The 13157-nt window shown below is 38.7% G+C and overlaps 1 protein-coding gene across 9 annotated transcripts; it reads right to left on the reverse strand.

The window, feature by feature from the left end:
- Nucleotides 1-906: 906 nt before the first annotated feature.
- Nucleotides 907-13155, reverse strand: HNRNPK (heterogeneous nuclear ribonucleoprotein K). 9 transcript variants are annotated; one of them, XM_045840061.1, is made up of 17 exons: nt 13023-13153; nt 11052-11125; nt 10853-10936; nt 10314-10411; nt 9630-9686; nt 8117-8160; nt 7167-7239; nt 6584-6655; nt 5970-6083; nt 5437-5565; nt 4514-4821; nt 4347-4401; nt 3987-4070; nt 3688-3703; nt 3529-3611; nt 2978-3147; nt 907-2264 (listed from the first exon to the last, which is right to left on the reverse strand). In XM_045840061.1, the coding sequence occupies exons 3-17, from the start codon at nt 10908-10910 to the stop codon at nt 2231-2233; spliced, it is 1395 nt and encodes a 464-aa protein (XP_045696017.1). In that variant the 5' UTR covers nt 10911-10936; nt 11052-11125; nt 13023-13153; the 3' UTR covers nt 907-2230. The 9 variants fall into 9 exon arrangements, with proteins under 9 accessions (XP_045696017.1, XP_045696018.1, XP_045696024.1 ...); XM_045840062.1 differs by having other exon boundaries at nt 13019-13153; XM_045840068.1 differs by lacking the exon at nt 13023-13153 and adding an exon at nt 12666-12789 and having other exon boundaries at nt 907-2204.
- Between the last annotated feature and the right edge of the window lie 2 nt (nt 13156-13157).

Raw genomic sequence — 13157 nt, forward strand, 5'->3', positions numbered from 1 at the left:
AGAACTTTCTCGATTTCTAACTCATGTTCTAATACCACCTATACCAATAGTGGTACTGCTGTACACCCAAATTATCAATGCCATTCCCCAATTCTTTAGTAGGTTCATGTGTTCAAAGTCTGCTTTGTAAAGTAAAAATTAAAACCTTCACCGAATAAGCCCATTCTTTAATGATTTTTCAATGACTAATGGAAACTTTGAAAACCAGCATTCTCTCCAGTAATGCTTACAACTTGACTAAATGTCATTGGTGATTTTTCTCTGGGGAGGGCTCATTTCAACATAAGCAGGCTGTACTATCCCCCAAGCAGTCCCAGCTTACCTATACTTCAAATACTCAAGGGAGAAGTAACACCAATGTGACAACTCAGCCTAACTTTACCTTTGGGGAAACCTCATCACAGGTGGTCTTCACTTATTTTAAGTGATGTGACACCATGTATTTCACTATTGAGATACACTTAATTCCTTTCCTCCAAGAAGGAAGTATGAATTGAAATACTCATCACCTTAAAAAGCATTATTTGCATGTTATCATTTGTGTACTCAAGAAAAACTGCCCACTTCACCTTCTTCTATTATACACAAGTCACCTTCATACACTTAGGAAAACAGACCTATACCCATGAATCCTTTTCTATGCAAATGAGGTCTCATGCCTCCTGGACAACTGGAGGTCAACAGGCAGTATTTTAGGATTTATTTTACTTTAGTACTCTCAAACAACAAACTAGTTAGTTACTCTACACACAAAAATCTTAAAACAAACAAAAAAAACCCTAAAAAGACTTTTTATAGGTAATATAACAGAACTTGTAAAACTGCATGACTCAGCTCTTAACACTATTTACCACCCCTACCAGATTTCATTCATAAATGCTAGAAAAACACTTCACACGAAAAATATATAATTTAAGATTACTGTATTTCCTTACAAGAGGAACGTTTTAACAAATTTTACAGGTGTCAGTCAATCCTTGTTCAAATTGGGCGCACATCAAATCTAGCATTATGGGAGTTTTATTTGGAAGAGAACTTAACTATTAATACAAATGCCGAGATACTACACAAAACATCCACAGGAACTTTTTTTCAATTTTTTTTTTTAAATTGTTCACAAACATTTCCTACATAACCCAACATACAACAAAAAAAGGGTACATCTTTTTCTTTGTTTGCATACAATGGGAAAAACAAGAATATATATTTTACAAAGTTGAACTAATAGACACTAGGCAGGCTGACAGTTGAAGTCTATAGGTGAGAAATTATCTAATAAAAAATAATCAGGATTTATTTAGCATCAGTCACTTCCATGACCAATTATTATTCCGATTAATAAAACTTGCTGCCATCAGGCTTCTGGTATATAGCTATACCATTATTTTTTTAGCACTGCTCCCCACCTTGGTTCTTCACAATTACTAACACAGAAAACTGTTGCAAAGTAGGGGCAAGCATTTGCCAAAACAAATAAACAAAATCCCCAGCTTATTATAAGCATGAATGTGTATGATGGAGTTTCTTCCCAAGCAATAAATGGAGTTTCAAACCATCCAGAAATCACCAGAACTGAATTTGCCAAGATATTTTTGCCTAAGTTTAAGCCCAGCAGAGGAGCTGAAAATCAAACTTAGTGTTCAGATTGAGAATAGGTTGGGGAATTCAGCCATTTGAAAAATGACCATCTAAAAAAAAAAGAAAAAAAAAAAAAAAAGACGACCAAAAAATAGGTTCACTAAATTTATTTTAAAAATCATAAAACGTTTCTTACAAAAGAGCATTACATTCTGCACACTGCTCTGAATAGATGCCAGGGAAATATGGACTACTGTTACTTTTCCTCCCTGTCCCACCCCCCCGAAGTGTTACAGTGACCACAAAGCAAAGTGTTCACAATAATTACATAGGGGGCATTTTGCTTTTTAACCACCAACAATGAACAAAAATTAAAATTCACTCACTCTGCTGCTGTTTCAAAATTTCAATGTTAGTTTTTGCACACCCTCCCCCCACCCTGTTTGTAAGGAACTAAAACATTACATCTGGTGAACAGCAAAGATTTCACTACACCTCAAATGCAGAACACCTATGAAGCAGAGGAATGTTGGCTTTTTAAACAGAAGCAGATTAAAAAAAAAAGATGCAGGACTCCTTCAGTTCTTCACTAGTCTTAGAAAAACTTTCCAGAATACTGCTTCACACTATAAAAAAGAAAAAATATCTTGCATTAGAATCCTTCAACATCTGCATACTGCTTCACACTATAAAAGAAAAGAAAAAAAAGTACGAATTAGAATTTTTGTTTGTAACATCTTAATCAACATTAAGACAATTTTCAATGCTAAATTAAAATAAGCATGTCCAGTATAATTAGAAGAATTAAAACATTAGCAGTTACAAATTAGAGCAATGTAAAACTAAAAAAAATTAAAAGATTAATAGTGAACCAGACATTAGTAGAGAAGAATTAAGAAAATGAAATCAAAAGTTAATAGTTGGTAGAAAAGACAAGAAATGCCAGTTAGGTGTGAAATGCTGCATTTTACAGCACCAATCATTTGTCCTGTAGAGGCATGGCCTGTGCCATATGGCAGACTGTGATTTGTTGTCGATTTAGTTATCTAAAAACAACAAAATCACTAGTCTTCCACACAGAACTAGACCAACATCCACTGAATCTTCTATATTTTCTACAGGCTCTGTATAATTTATAACAAGTGGTTTTGGCAGCAGTTTTCACCACAGAAATGAGAAGTTTGCTTGGTTAAGGCTTCTTCCAGCAAGATTAGTATTGAATGTCTCCGTTTTTAGTAAGAAAGCAGAAGAAAATTAAAGCAAAGCTATTAGAATGTTTAGAAGTTAGGTCCCCAAAAGGTTGAGACACCATGGCTTCTAAAAAGAAAAACCAATTGAGAAGAAAAGCTTTTTAAAGTTTTAGTATGTGCAAGCTAACATAAAACATAAACAAACTGACCTGTTCTGCAGCAAATACTGTGCATTCTGTATCTGGTCCTGTGTTCCTGTAATGGTAATGATCCGATCTTCGGACCCTTCTAAAGGCTCATCAATTTTGATCGAAGCTCCTGACTCATGACGAATTTGTTTAATCCTCTGACCACCTTTGCCAATAATAGATCCAGCCAACTGAAAAAATTTTCAGAAACAAATATTTATGATATATTTTAAGAAAAAACATATACCCTGTATTTTTAATGACCTTCACAAGAGCATTAACTTAGTATATTTACTTATTCTGAATTTTAATGCTAACTAGTCAAGATCTGGATTATAACATTTACACGTCGGCATTTCCTTAATAAATGAATCAAGGGCTCAAAAACCTCTAACTCCTTTTGATAGTACTGGACACCACTTGACAAATCTTAAACCAGAGAATGACACTAAGTCCTTGGAAGCACAATTTTAGTCCTAAAATGGGATAATTTTGCTACATCTTTTATAGTTAAGTTAGGGAACTTAAAATGATGCATTAAATGTTCTGTGTAATACAGTAAAGATACTTACATCTTTGGGAATAGTTACTTGTGTAGTAATAATAGGTCCACCAAGATCACCATATGAGCCACGACCCCCTGCATAGGAATAATCTGATTTAAATTATGAGTATTAAGTTCATTTAGAAAGCATGAAATGATATTTGATTTCACAAAGGAGAAAACTTACCATATCCAGAGCCACCCTAAAAATAGGAAGAAAAAAACAAAACAGAACAAAACAAAAAATTACTTTAAGACTATTCTTCAGGTATTTTAATATTCCTAAAACCCCTCAGTTTAGGAAACCAAAGTCCTCCCATATCTTCCCTAGTAAGTATACGTTCAGAATACAATCCTTAGGGCAAGAAACCACTAAGGTAGACAGCGTTTAAAAATATTAACAAGGGGGGAAGAAGACACTTATTGGTGAGCACACAAACATCTTAATTATTACTGATATGAATGCAAACCACCATGATACTCAACCTGTGGTTCATAAGCCATCTGCCATTCTGAAGGGCTCCACGTATCTATTGCAGAATCCCAAGTTTCGTCAGCACTGAAACCAACCTGTATTAAGAGACAGAACCATTAACAAGAACCTGGCACTGTATTTTTGTCATAGAATTGTTTTTATATGCCTGATTTCTATTCTACGTCACTAAATATGTAAATAGGCAACAATTTCACATTTTGGGGAATAAAAATATCTTAAATATTATAGTCTACATAAGAAGTCCATTTTTAAGACAAGCTTGTCAACAGTTTCTGGGAACAAATAGTTAACTATCTGATTTTAAGATCCCATATGCACTCAACTATACGTTGACAAATAAAAATTCTTACCATGCCATCATAACGGTCTCCAGGTCTTCCTCTTCTGTCATAGGCCATTAGATCTCTGCAAGAATAGTACTGGTTGTAATGTCACACACATCCAATAAAATCTACCCTACCCGACCTTGCTGAAGTGCAGCCTCCTGTATGTTAATATGTAGATGAAAAGAACTTACCCTCCTCTAGGTGGTGGTGGTGGAGGAAGAGGAAGATTCCGTGCTCTGCTACCACCCCGGCCACCTCTACCAGGAGGGGGTGGAGGAGGTCCTCGCCGAGGGCTCATATCATCATAATCTCTTCTGGATGGAGGCATTGGACGCCCACCCCGACCAGGAGGCATTCTGTCAAAACCACCTCTTCCCCGCATGGGAAATCCCACAGGACGTCCACGGCGGTCATCAAACATCATTGTAAAGCCACCATAATCATAGGTTTCATCGTAAAAGTTGGGATCATAAGGCTGTGCACGTCCTTTGATGGGAGACTGAAACAAAAACAGCTGTATTACAGACCAAAGAAAAATACCCTTGGTTCATCACCAACCACTCTTTTTTACAAAACATCTAAAGCCCCCTCCTTATTTCTAACAGGCAATGCAGACAGAACAAGGAAATAGGCAAAGATACAATAGGAAGGAAAGGACAGGAGGTCGGGGTGGGGGCAACATGCTGAGCCCAAACAAAAAGTGAGCATTGCTTTTTTGGGGGGGCGGGGGGAGAGATTAGCAGCTTACTATTTTTATCCTAATCTTGGGCATTTTATGAACACCTTTTACATTTCACAGTGGAGTCTATAAAGTAGTAACCATTCCGAGGGATTAAGGGATCACTATCTTTGGTGAGCCTATAACCCATACTGAGGCTGTAATGTGGAAACCTGTGAAATACAGTACTATAGAAACTTCCTTTTAAGGACTAAAAGCTATAAAAATCTCGTCAGCAATCAAATGATCATTCTCTACACTCTCCCAATTATTTCTAAATTAAAGTGATAACTAAAGACAGGCAATAAAGAATTGCTAGGGAAAAAGACTTAACAATTCTGAAACTACTTTTGACATCTATGAATTTCATGAAATGAAATGTATATTCCAAGGTACCTCTGATATGAGATCAAGGATGATTTTTATGCACTCTACAACCCTATCTGGTTTTCCTCCAATAAGCACGACTCTGTCAGTGGAATGAGGACAGCATTCCTGGAAAAGCTTGATTGTTGTCTGAGTGTTCTGTAATAAGTTAAAAAACAAAACAAAAAACAGGATTAATTAAGCAAAAAACAAACAAAAAAACCCCAACAAAAACCAACCAACCAAACAAACAAACAAAAACAATAAAAAAACAAGTGGACTAACAAGGCTAGGAAACTGGGAAGGCTCAGAAGCACAATCACCTTAACTAAACCTGCCCCCCTCCCCACCCCTTGTTAGTAACTCCAGGACTTTTCATCGGCATAAAAATTTTTGGCAAAATAATGTGAGTCAGGCCTTATTGTGGTATTTTGATAGCAAACTAAGAAGTGATGAGGAATCTCAGGGAAGAAACTCAGAAGGGTGAGAAGCCCACTGAACCAAATCTATGTGAAAAACTATTTGAGTAATGTTAACAGGAGAAAATAAAACGGTGCCTTTACCTCTCTAAGTTCTTTGATTTTAGCACCTTTGACCCCAATAATTCCTCCTGCCAGACTCTGATGAATCAACAGTCTCAATTCGCAGTCAAAGTCGCTTCCTTTATAGTGTTGGTACTGCAGAGGGAGAGTTATAAAATTTTAGTTCCAAATTAAAGATCCCCCAAATAATGCACACTTATCTGCTATAAGCGTAACATACTGTTGCAGTGAGCAACCTGAATTTTTATTTCAATAACTTTACCAGTTATGTGCTTATTATCCTCAATAGCCAGGCCCAAAAAGGACATTCTGCACCACCTTAAAAAACTATTTTATTTTCAGGTCCTGCAACACCATACCCACACTGCAGCCATTTAGCATGTCGCTGTTACCACAATATTATTATTAACATTCAAATAACACCATAATATAAATGACTGCAAAGCACTTTGCAAATGTAGTTAATTCCCACTGCAGCATGGAGCAGGGTCAACAGTGAGTTGTAAGACCATTCATTTATCATGTTTTCAAGCCTTTTTCTATAGAGACGGGAAAAGCACACCATGTTAAAAATAAAATTGATCCTATGGGCCAGGCTCCATACTTCAGTGGGGTTCAATGGCACTATGACATACATTTAAGCATTCCACAGCATCAGATTCGAGCGGGAGCTGGCTGGTTGCAGTGGGTGATGGCAACTGCAGGCCCTGAAAGTAGAAAAATAAGAGTAATAGGTTAAGTGTCTAGTGTGATCAGGCTATTGTCGCATATATTGGTAAAGCTACTACAACATATTTCACATCTACATCATTAAATATGAGAAACCGCTAATCTACACTAAAAACATGTTTTCTCTACATATTAATTACACAATTAAAATATCCTCAAACTTTTCAAATACAGTCCTTCCCCACGTATTCCTACACCAATTAAAACAAAACAACCCCCCCGAACTCCTATGAAACTAAAACCCATAAAATCTATGCTAAACCCATGAAGGTACACGACCACAAAGAGTTCCTATTTACTCCAGAGGCCAGACTGCATTTTAAAACAAATTGTGATCACGATAACCCTGTGTTCTATGGAGCAGGTTGTACAATGCTGCTGCTACAAACTATTTTACCCACTGTCTCTCCACCTCCCCCATTATGCCCCAATAAACATACTTTAAGCACCCCCCCCATCAATTGGCAAATACATAAAAAAAGAGCCTACCTCTTCCAAGGTAGGGATGATTTTCTTCAGAATTTCTCCAATTGTTTCAATATCAGCACTGATACTCAATATGCTGTCAAACATCACAAATACCAGATAGTACAAAAAAGATGGAAAAGAAAAATGAGTTTTGTGTTTATCACTAGTCATACAAACTTTTTACAGAGAAGTAACATACAATTTTTTAATATTCCCCATTTAAAATAGCCTATGTATAGATTTAACACATGCATTTTTGTTTTATGCCCAATACAGACATGGTAACAGTATTAGGAGACTTGCAGAGAGACAGAGAGAATGGGCTCTTGGAAGGGCTCAGATTAAGTGGGCAATAAATTGACCAGAACTGAAGCAGAGTTGAATATTTATGTTCCCCGCCACCACTAAGTTAATTAAGGATACCCTTGCCGTTATATTGGTAAAACTGGCACACCTTCTCTTAGGCAAAGTGGGGGAATATGCAAGTGGTGAACATTATATTTGGAGTAAGGTTATGGATACCAGTTAGAAATTAGATCACTAATGGGCTCTGCAAGAAAACAAATACAAATGCAAGACAAAACAAAGACAATACAAATGAGAAGTGAAGGAAAGTGAACCAGAGTTAGCATTTCATCAGAAAAAATTATGAACAGGCAATGTTGGGAAGCAAGGTGGGCCACAAAGACAGAGCGAGAGACTATTTTGGTAACAATTTGATTTACAATGCAGCAAATATGCAACACTTGAAGCTGTGCTCCTTCCATCGAAATAAAATTAGTGGATCGTTTGGGTGGGCAACTCACGGTAAAAGTTCAGTGACAAAAAGACTTAATGGGGAAAATAAGACAGAAACTTGAAAAACAATACACCGTCTAAAGGGGATACTATTTAATTATATAAAAGGCAGGTAATAAAATACATTTCTCTCTTTCTAATCAGGCAGTGAGGCATAAACTGTTGGGACATACCGCTCGGGGCCACTGCTGTCTGGGACTGAAACACTGGCATTGTACTGCATTGGTCATTGGCGTTCGTGGATGTTGGCATTGGGCATGGGCATTCAATCAGAAGTTGTCAAGTATGGTACCCGTTTGGCAACGAGCACATTTTTGGGCATAGCCAACCAGGGTTTTCACATGGGCGTTCAGGGGCGGATGGGCCAACGTCATGGTGGGCAACGCAGGGGTAAGTCGATCCAGTACATGGGCAACGGAGATATATGGCCAAAAAAACAAGGAGAGGGAAAAGGGGGAAAAGCAATAAATTTTAATTTAATACAAACTATACTCATACTCTCAATTAATGAAACAAGTTTAAGTTGCTCTGAAGACTAACACAATAATGGACTTCTCTATATCTGACTGTGGCTTAACATTTAAGGACCTTAAATGATGGTACTAGCTATTTAAAAAACAAAACAAAAAAAAAAACCAAATGATGTTTCAGTAGCAGGCTGGCTCATGAGGGTAGACACAAAACCTGTCATGACTCAGTTTACTGACGTTCTTGAGGAAACGGGGAAATTAATAACCCAGATAACTATACAGAACATCTGGATTGAGAGGAGAGAGGTTTATAAAAGACAAAACAAAAATTCCCACATAACCAAAAACCCTAAAAAGACTAGTTGGTTTCCTGGAGGTTTAAAACACATCCCTAGATCCTAACAGGCAAGTTTGCAAAATTTTAAACGAATTTTCAAGTTCAGTTTACAGTAATCAAGAGGAACACACAAAGATCTGCGACCAAGAGAGAAATGAAATACTACCAAATAAGTATTTAACACAAAGTTATTATTTGCCTCAATTTTAGCAAGAAAAACATTAAGAGCGTGTTCACTATGAGAAAAAAATTTAAAAGGAATTTAGGTGTAGCCAAGCCCTATAAATATGTGTACTTCTGGTGATACCAACATTTACTGTGTCTAATCACAAGAGTCAACCCACTATAAAATACGAAGACTCAAACAAATCACTGGCATTGACAAAAGGTTTCCCAATCTTAAAGATTTTAAGTGCCTATTCTCTTCTTTACCCATATTTAAATCATGCAAGCTTAACATTAATTTGTTTGTGTTCCATGTGCAAGCTGTTAAACAGATGGACAATTAAAAAAAGAAATAAAAATTTGAGTTTAATCAGCCACCTGCAATGGTTTTCAGTAACACTGTAATTGATTCACACACGGGAAATGGTGCAATTAAGGGTTTTTACACTGTCGTTATTGTTATTTCTAATTAAGATGTTATCTTGCTTGAAGTGAATAATTTGGTGGAAAGTTATTAGAAAGTGAAGAGGTTTAATATAGATTCCCCCCACCCAACACAAACTGTTAAACCAGGAATGGCAAACCTTGAAATTATCTATGCAACCAATGATTACAAATGGCTGGTATCTAGACTATTAAATGATTTCTATGATGCAACTCCTTAAATTTCTACCAACTGAAGCTGCTTGTGTAGTTTAAACTCTTAATACTTACGTCTGTACGCAGAGCCTTAATATTCTTGCCTCCTTTTCCAATCACTGCCCCAGCATTCTGGAGAAGATAAAAAGAAATTAATTTTCTCGTTCCTTTTCTTGTGCTCTGAAGCTTCCACCCCCCCCAATCCTTTTTCTGTTATAAAGCTGGAAATTTATTTGGGGATATCAGAATCAAGATAAAATATTAAAGAAACACCAAGTATCTAATGTGCTTTTTTGGTTCTGATAACCAAAGACAGAGCTTTGGAATATTCAGAATGTAAGAATACACTAAATATAAAACTTTAAGTACTTATTACTTGTATAGTATCCATCTGTAAACAAATTAATTTACAGATGGATACTATAAATTTGTGACCTGATAGTACTAAGTAAATGGCCAGTTTATTTTCTAATAAATTTACGTTGTAACCAAAATCCATTTATGCTGTAAGAATCACCTATACCCTTTCTCCTGGTTTTACCTGTAAGTGGCTCAGTATATTAAGGGATTTCATTTTAATTATTAGCCAAAACATAAAAACCAAACCAACCCCCCCCCCAAAGCCTCCAAGTCCCACACATCTTTTAAATTTTTTAATCTTTAAGGCTTTGAAGGCTTCCCAGGAGGCCTAACCAGAAGTTATCTTAATTTCTACTTGAGTAAGAGCCATTTTCAAATTTTCAAGAATAAAATTAATACCTTGCTCTGAAGCAGAATGCGCAGTTCAACCATCTCATCAGTGTTTCTAGATCTTTTAAAAGCTTGTTCCTCTTCCATGTCTTCTGCAGGGCGTTTACCTAGAAATTAACAGTTCAAATTTCAAAGAATGCACCAGCATCTTCAAGAAAAAGCACCTTTAATTATATTTAAGTTTTCATGTAATTAACAGGTTAAATTAGAAAAAACAACTACATTATGTTTGAAGAGATTTGTTGCTAATTGCAAGTTTGTTTAAAAAAGCCCTAAAGGCATTCATATTCTTGGATGTTTACAGATCAAAGCATGCTCCCTCTTTCAGTAACATTTTCTAAATGAGGTACTGTGACAAAATACTTCAAATGATCAGAAAATTCAAAATGCAAGAGAAAACTTTTTGTATTGGTTTTGTCTTAGTTTAATTACCTACCTATGCAAGGGTTACTTTTAAGTTCATAAATAGAAGCTGAGAATTAACTCACAGCAATTTCCAACTACACTCACAATCATTAACAACAAAATTAACAGAAATGTCCCCTCACCAAATTCACCATTGGTTTCAGTGTTGGGGAAGGTTTCCTCTGGCTGTTCAGTTTCCATTTTCTTGGATTATATTGAACACCAATCTGTTGGGAAAAAAATAAATAAAGAAGCTAGTACATCTGGCTTACTGGAAAACAAGATGTGTATGTTGCTAAACATTAAAAAAGGCAAAGAAACAACTCTGCTTCTAGAACGTACCAATTATATATCCTTCCAGAGGAGAACTGAAGTGTTCTGGGCGGGACCAACTGACACCCTAGTGCTGCAGTAGCCTAAAAAACCAACATAAATCAGTTTTGCCTTTGGGTTGCTAATTACTTGATACTAACAAACACTGATTTGAACACAACAAACTAAAACGCTGTTTCTAAAACTCGTTTCTTCAATTTAGGGCTTTAAAACCTCAAACGATTGCCTTAAAAATCCAAAACAATCTTATCGATTTTTTTTTTTTGTAAAGAACACTGAAGCCATCTAGTCCCACCACAAAAGTTATTTTATATGATAAATACAGGTAAGATCAAAGGCACAACAACACACGAGCCTCAATTCTTTCGCCAAAGTTTAACTTATACAAAAACATAAAACAAACCAGTTTTACATTAAAATTTAAATTGTTTGGGGGTTTCTATTGGGACTTGAAATGTTTTCTAAAACCTCGGAATTTCCAAACATCAAGGCAAATTCAAGCCATGCACAACAGTCAAGTCAATCTGCTGAAGGAATCTCAGAACCTGATTTAAGAGCAAACCCAAACTGCCAGTAGTATTCGATTTACACTAGGTTAAAAAGGCACAGCTTAACAATTACACCTTTACAACCAGAATGGTCAAAGGACTGCGAACAGTCCCTCTCACTACTGGCAGAAAGCGACGGCATGTGGTCCCTGCTTTAAAAAAAGAAAAAGGGGGGTGGGGCGGCAACATTTGTCTTCCATTCTTCCTTAAAGTTTGTCGATAAACCACTTTTCCAACGACTAACTGAAACTCTTCTTCGAGCCCATCGCTCAAATACTGAGGTGTGGCAGAATATTTGGATAAAGGAATTTAAAAACAAACAGAAGGGTGTTTGTAAGCAAAAAACGTTGTTGCGATCCTTCTATCACCATTCCTCAGAACGCAAAATTCGCTAAATACGCACGCAAGCAGCCGAGGCAACATGCATTCCCCTCCCCCACACGCGATACCAGAATCCGCAAGAGCCAGGTAACGCGAGTTGAAAAAGTCACGGGCGAGAGCTGAAGCGCCGCTACTCTCCTGGATCCGACAGGAAATGGCGGCCTGTGTAATGGCGACTACGTGCTACTAGGCGGAGCCGGGAGCCGGGAGCCGACCCCTCCCCCATCCACCACGCGGTCCCGAGATCTCATCCCCCGCACCCTCCCCCCACCGCGGGTGAGACAAAGCAACGGAGGCAGCCCCGACCGTTCGACCTCTCCCGCTCCAGGTCCAAGCCCCGGCCGGGTCAGCGAAAGTGAGGCGGGACCCACACAAAAGACGGCGTTCTCTTCCGCCCTGGGGTCCGGCTCGCAGGCCTCCCACCACCTCTCCCCCCAAAATCCTGGTCCCCAAGACTGAAAACTACAGTTCATCCAACAGGCACATGCCTCGCAACGCCCCAAAGCCTCTAGTACCACAACGAGGACTGCGGATATACGCTCAGGGAAATGGCGGAGGTGGGGGGAGGGGAAGCGGGCAACGTTCCCTCGCTGAGAATCAGCCAACCAAGCAGCCCTCAAACGCCTCCCTCAAGTGACAAAATTCGTCTCCGACTCTCACTCTCTCGCGCCGTTTGCCTAGCCCCACTCCTCACCGCGCGAGGCCGCCGTCTCTATGCCGCCGCGCCGCCTCAACCGGTCACAGATAGGGAACGAGCCTAGGGCCCCGCCGCTCTCCCCCGCCTCCCGCGCTCTGCTACCCCGCCGTCGTAGCCGATTGGCTGCTGGGGCTTCAGCCGTGGCGCCAGGGTGAAGCAATTGGTCGAAAGCCGCTTCAATCAACGTGCCGGAGGAGGCGACACCCCGCCTCCCGCCGGCGCCTCCCTTCAGGCTGCGAGGCCGCTGAAGGCCGGAGGAAAACCAGACTTAGAAAAAGTCAACGCAGCCTTTAGGGAGGCCAATCCCCTTCCTGCGTCCCTAATACCGAAGTCCCAATAACCCCAATTACCTACAGGCCGTCAACAAGCGGAACGTAAGCAAGACGTCGAGGTTGGTGCAGCCGAGAAACAGAGGATAATGGCGTCCGCAGCACTTTCGCCTGGAGCGCCCTCCTCTTCTCCTGTTCGCGCACTCACTAGCTGGGGGAG

The sequence above is a fragment of the Phyllostomus hastatus genome, unplaced genomic scaffold, assembly GCF_019186645.2.
Source record: "Phyllostomus hastatus isolate PE091 unplaced genomic scaffold, TTU_PhHast_1.1 phas_contig_34, whole genome shotgun sequence".
NCBI classification, from domain to species: Eukaryota; Metazoa; Chordata; class Mammalia; order Chiroptera; family Phyllostomidae; genus Phyllostomus; species Phyllostomus hastatus.

Excerpts from the sequence above, each read along its gene's own strand:
- HNRNPK (XM_045840063.1), bottom strand. The coding sequence starts at position 10,910 with ATGGAAACTGAACAGCCAGAGGAAACCTTCCCCAACACTGAAACCAAT. Across the intron at positions 5,566-5,969 it reads AAATCAAAGAACTTAGAGAG|AACACTCAGACAACAATCAA; the intron begins GTAAAGGCACCG and ends AACTTATTACAG. Across the intron at positions 3,148-3,528 it reads AAGTAACTATTCCCAAAGAT|TTGGCTGGATCTATTATTGG; the intron begins GTAAGTATCTTT and ends AAATTTTTTCAG.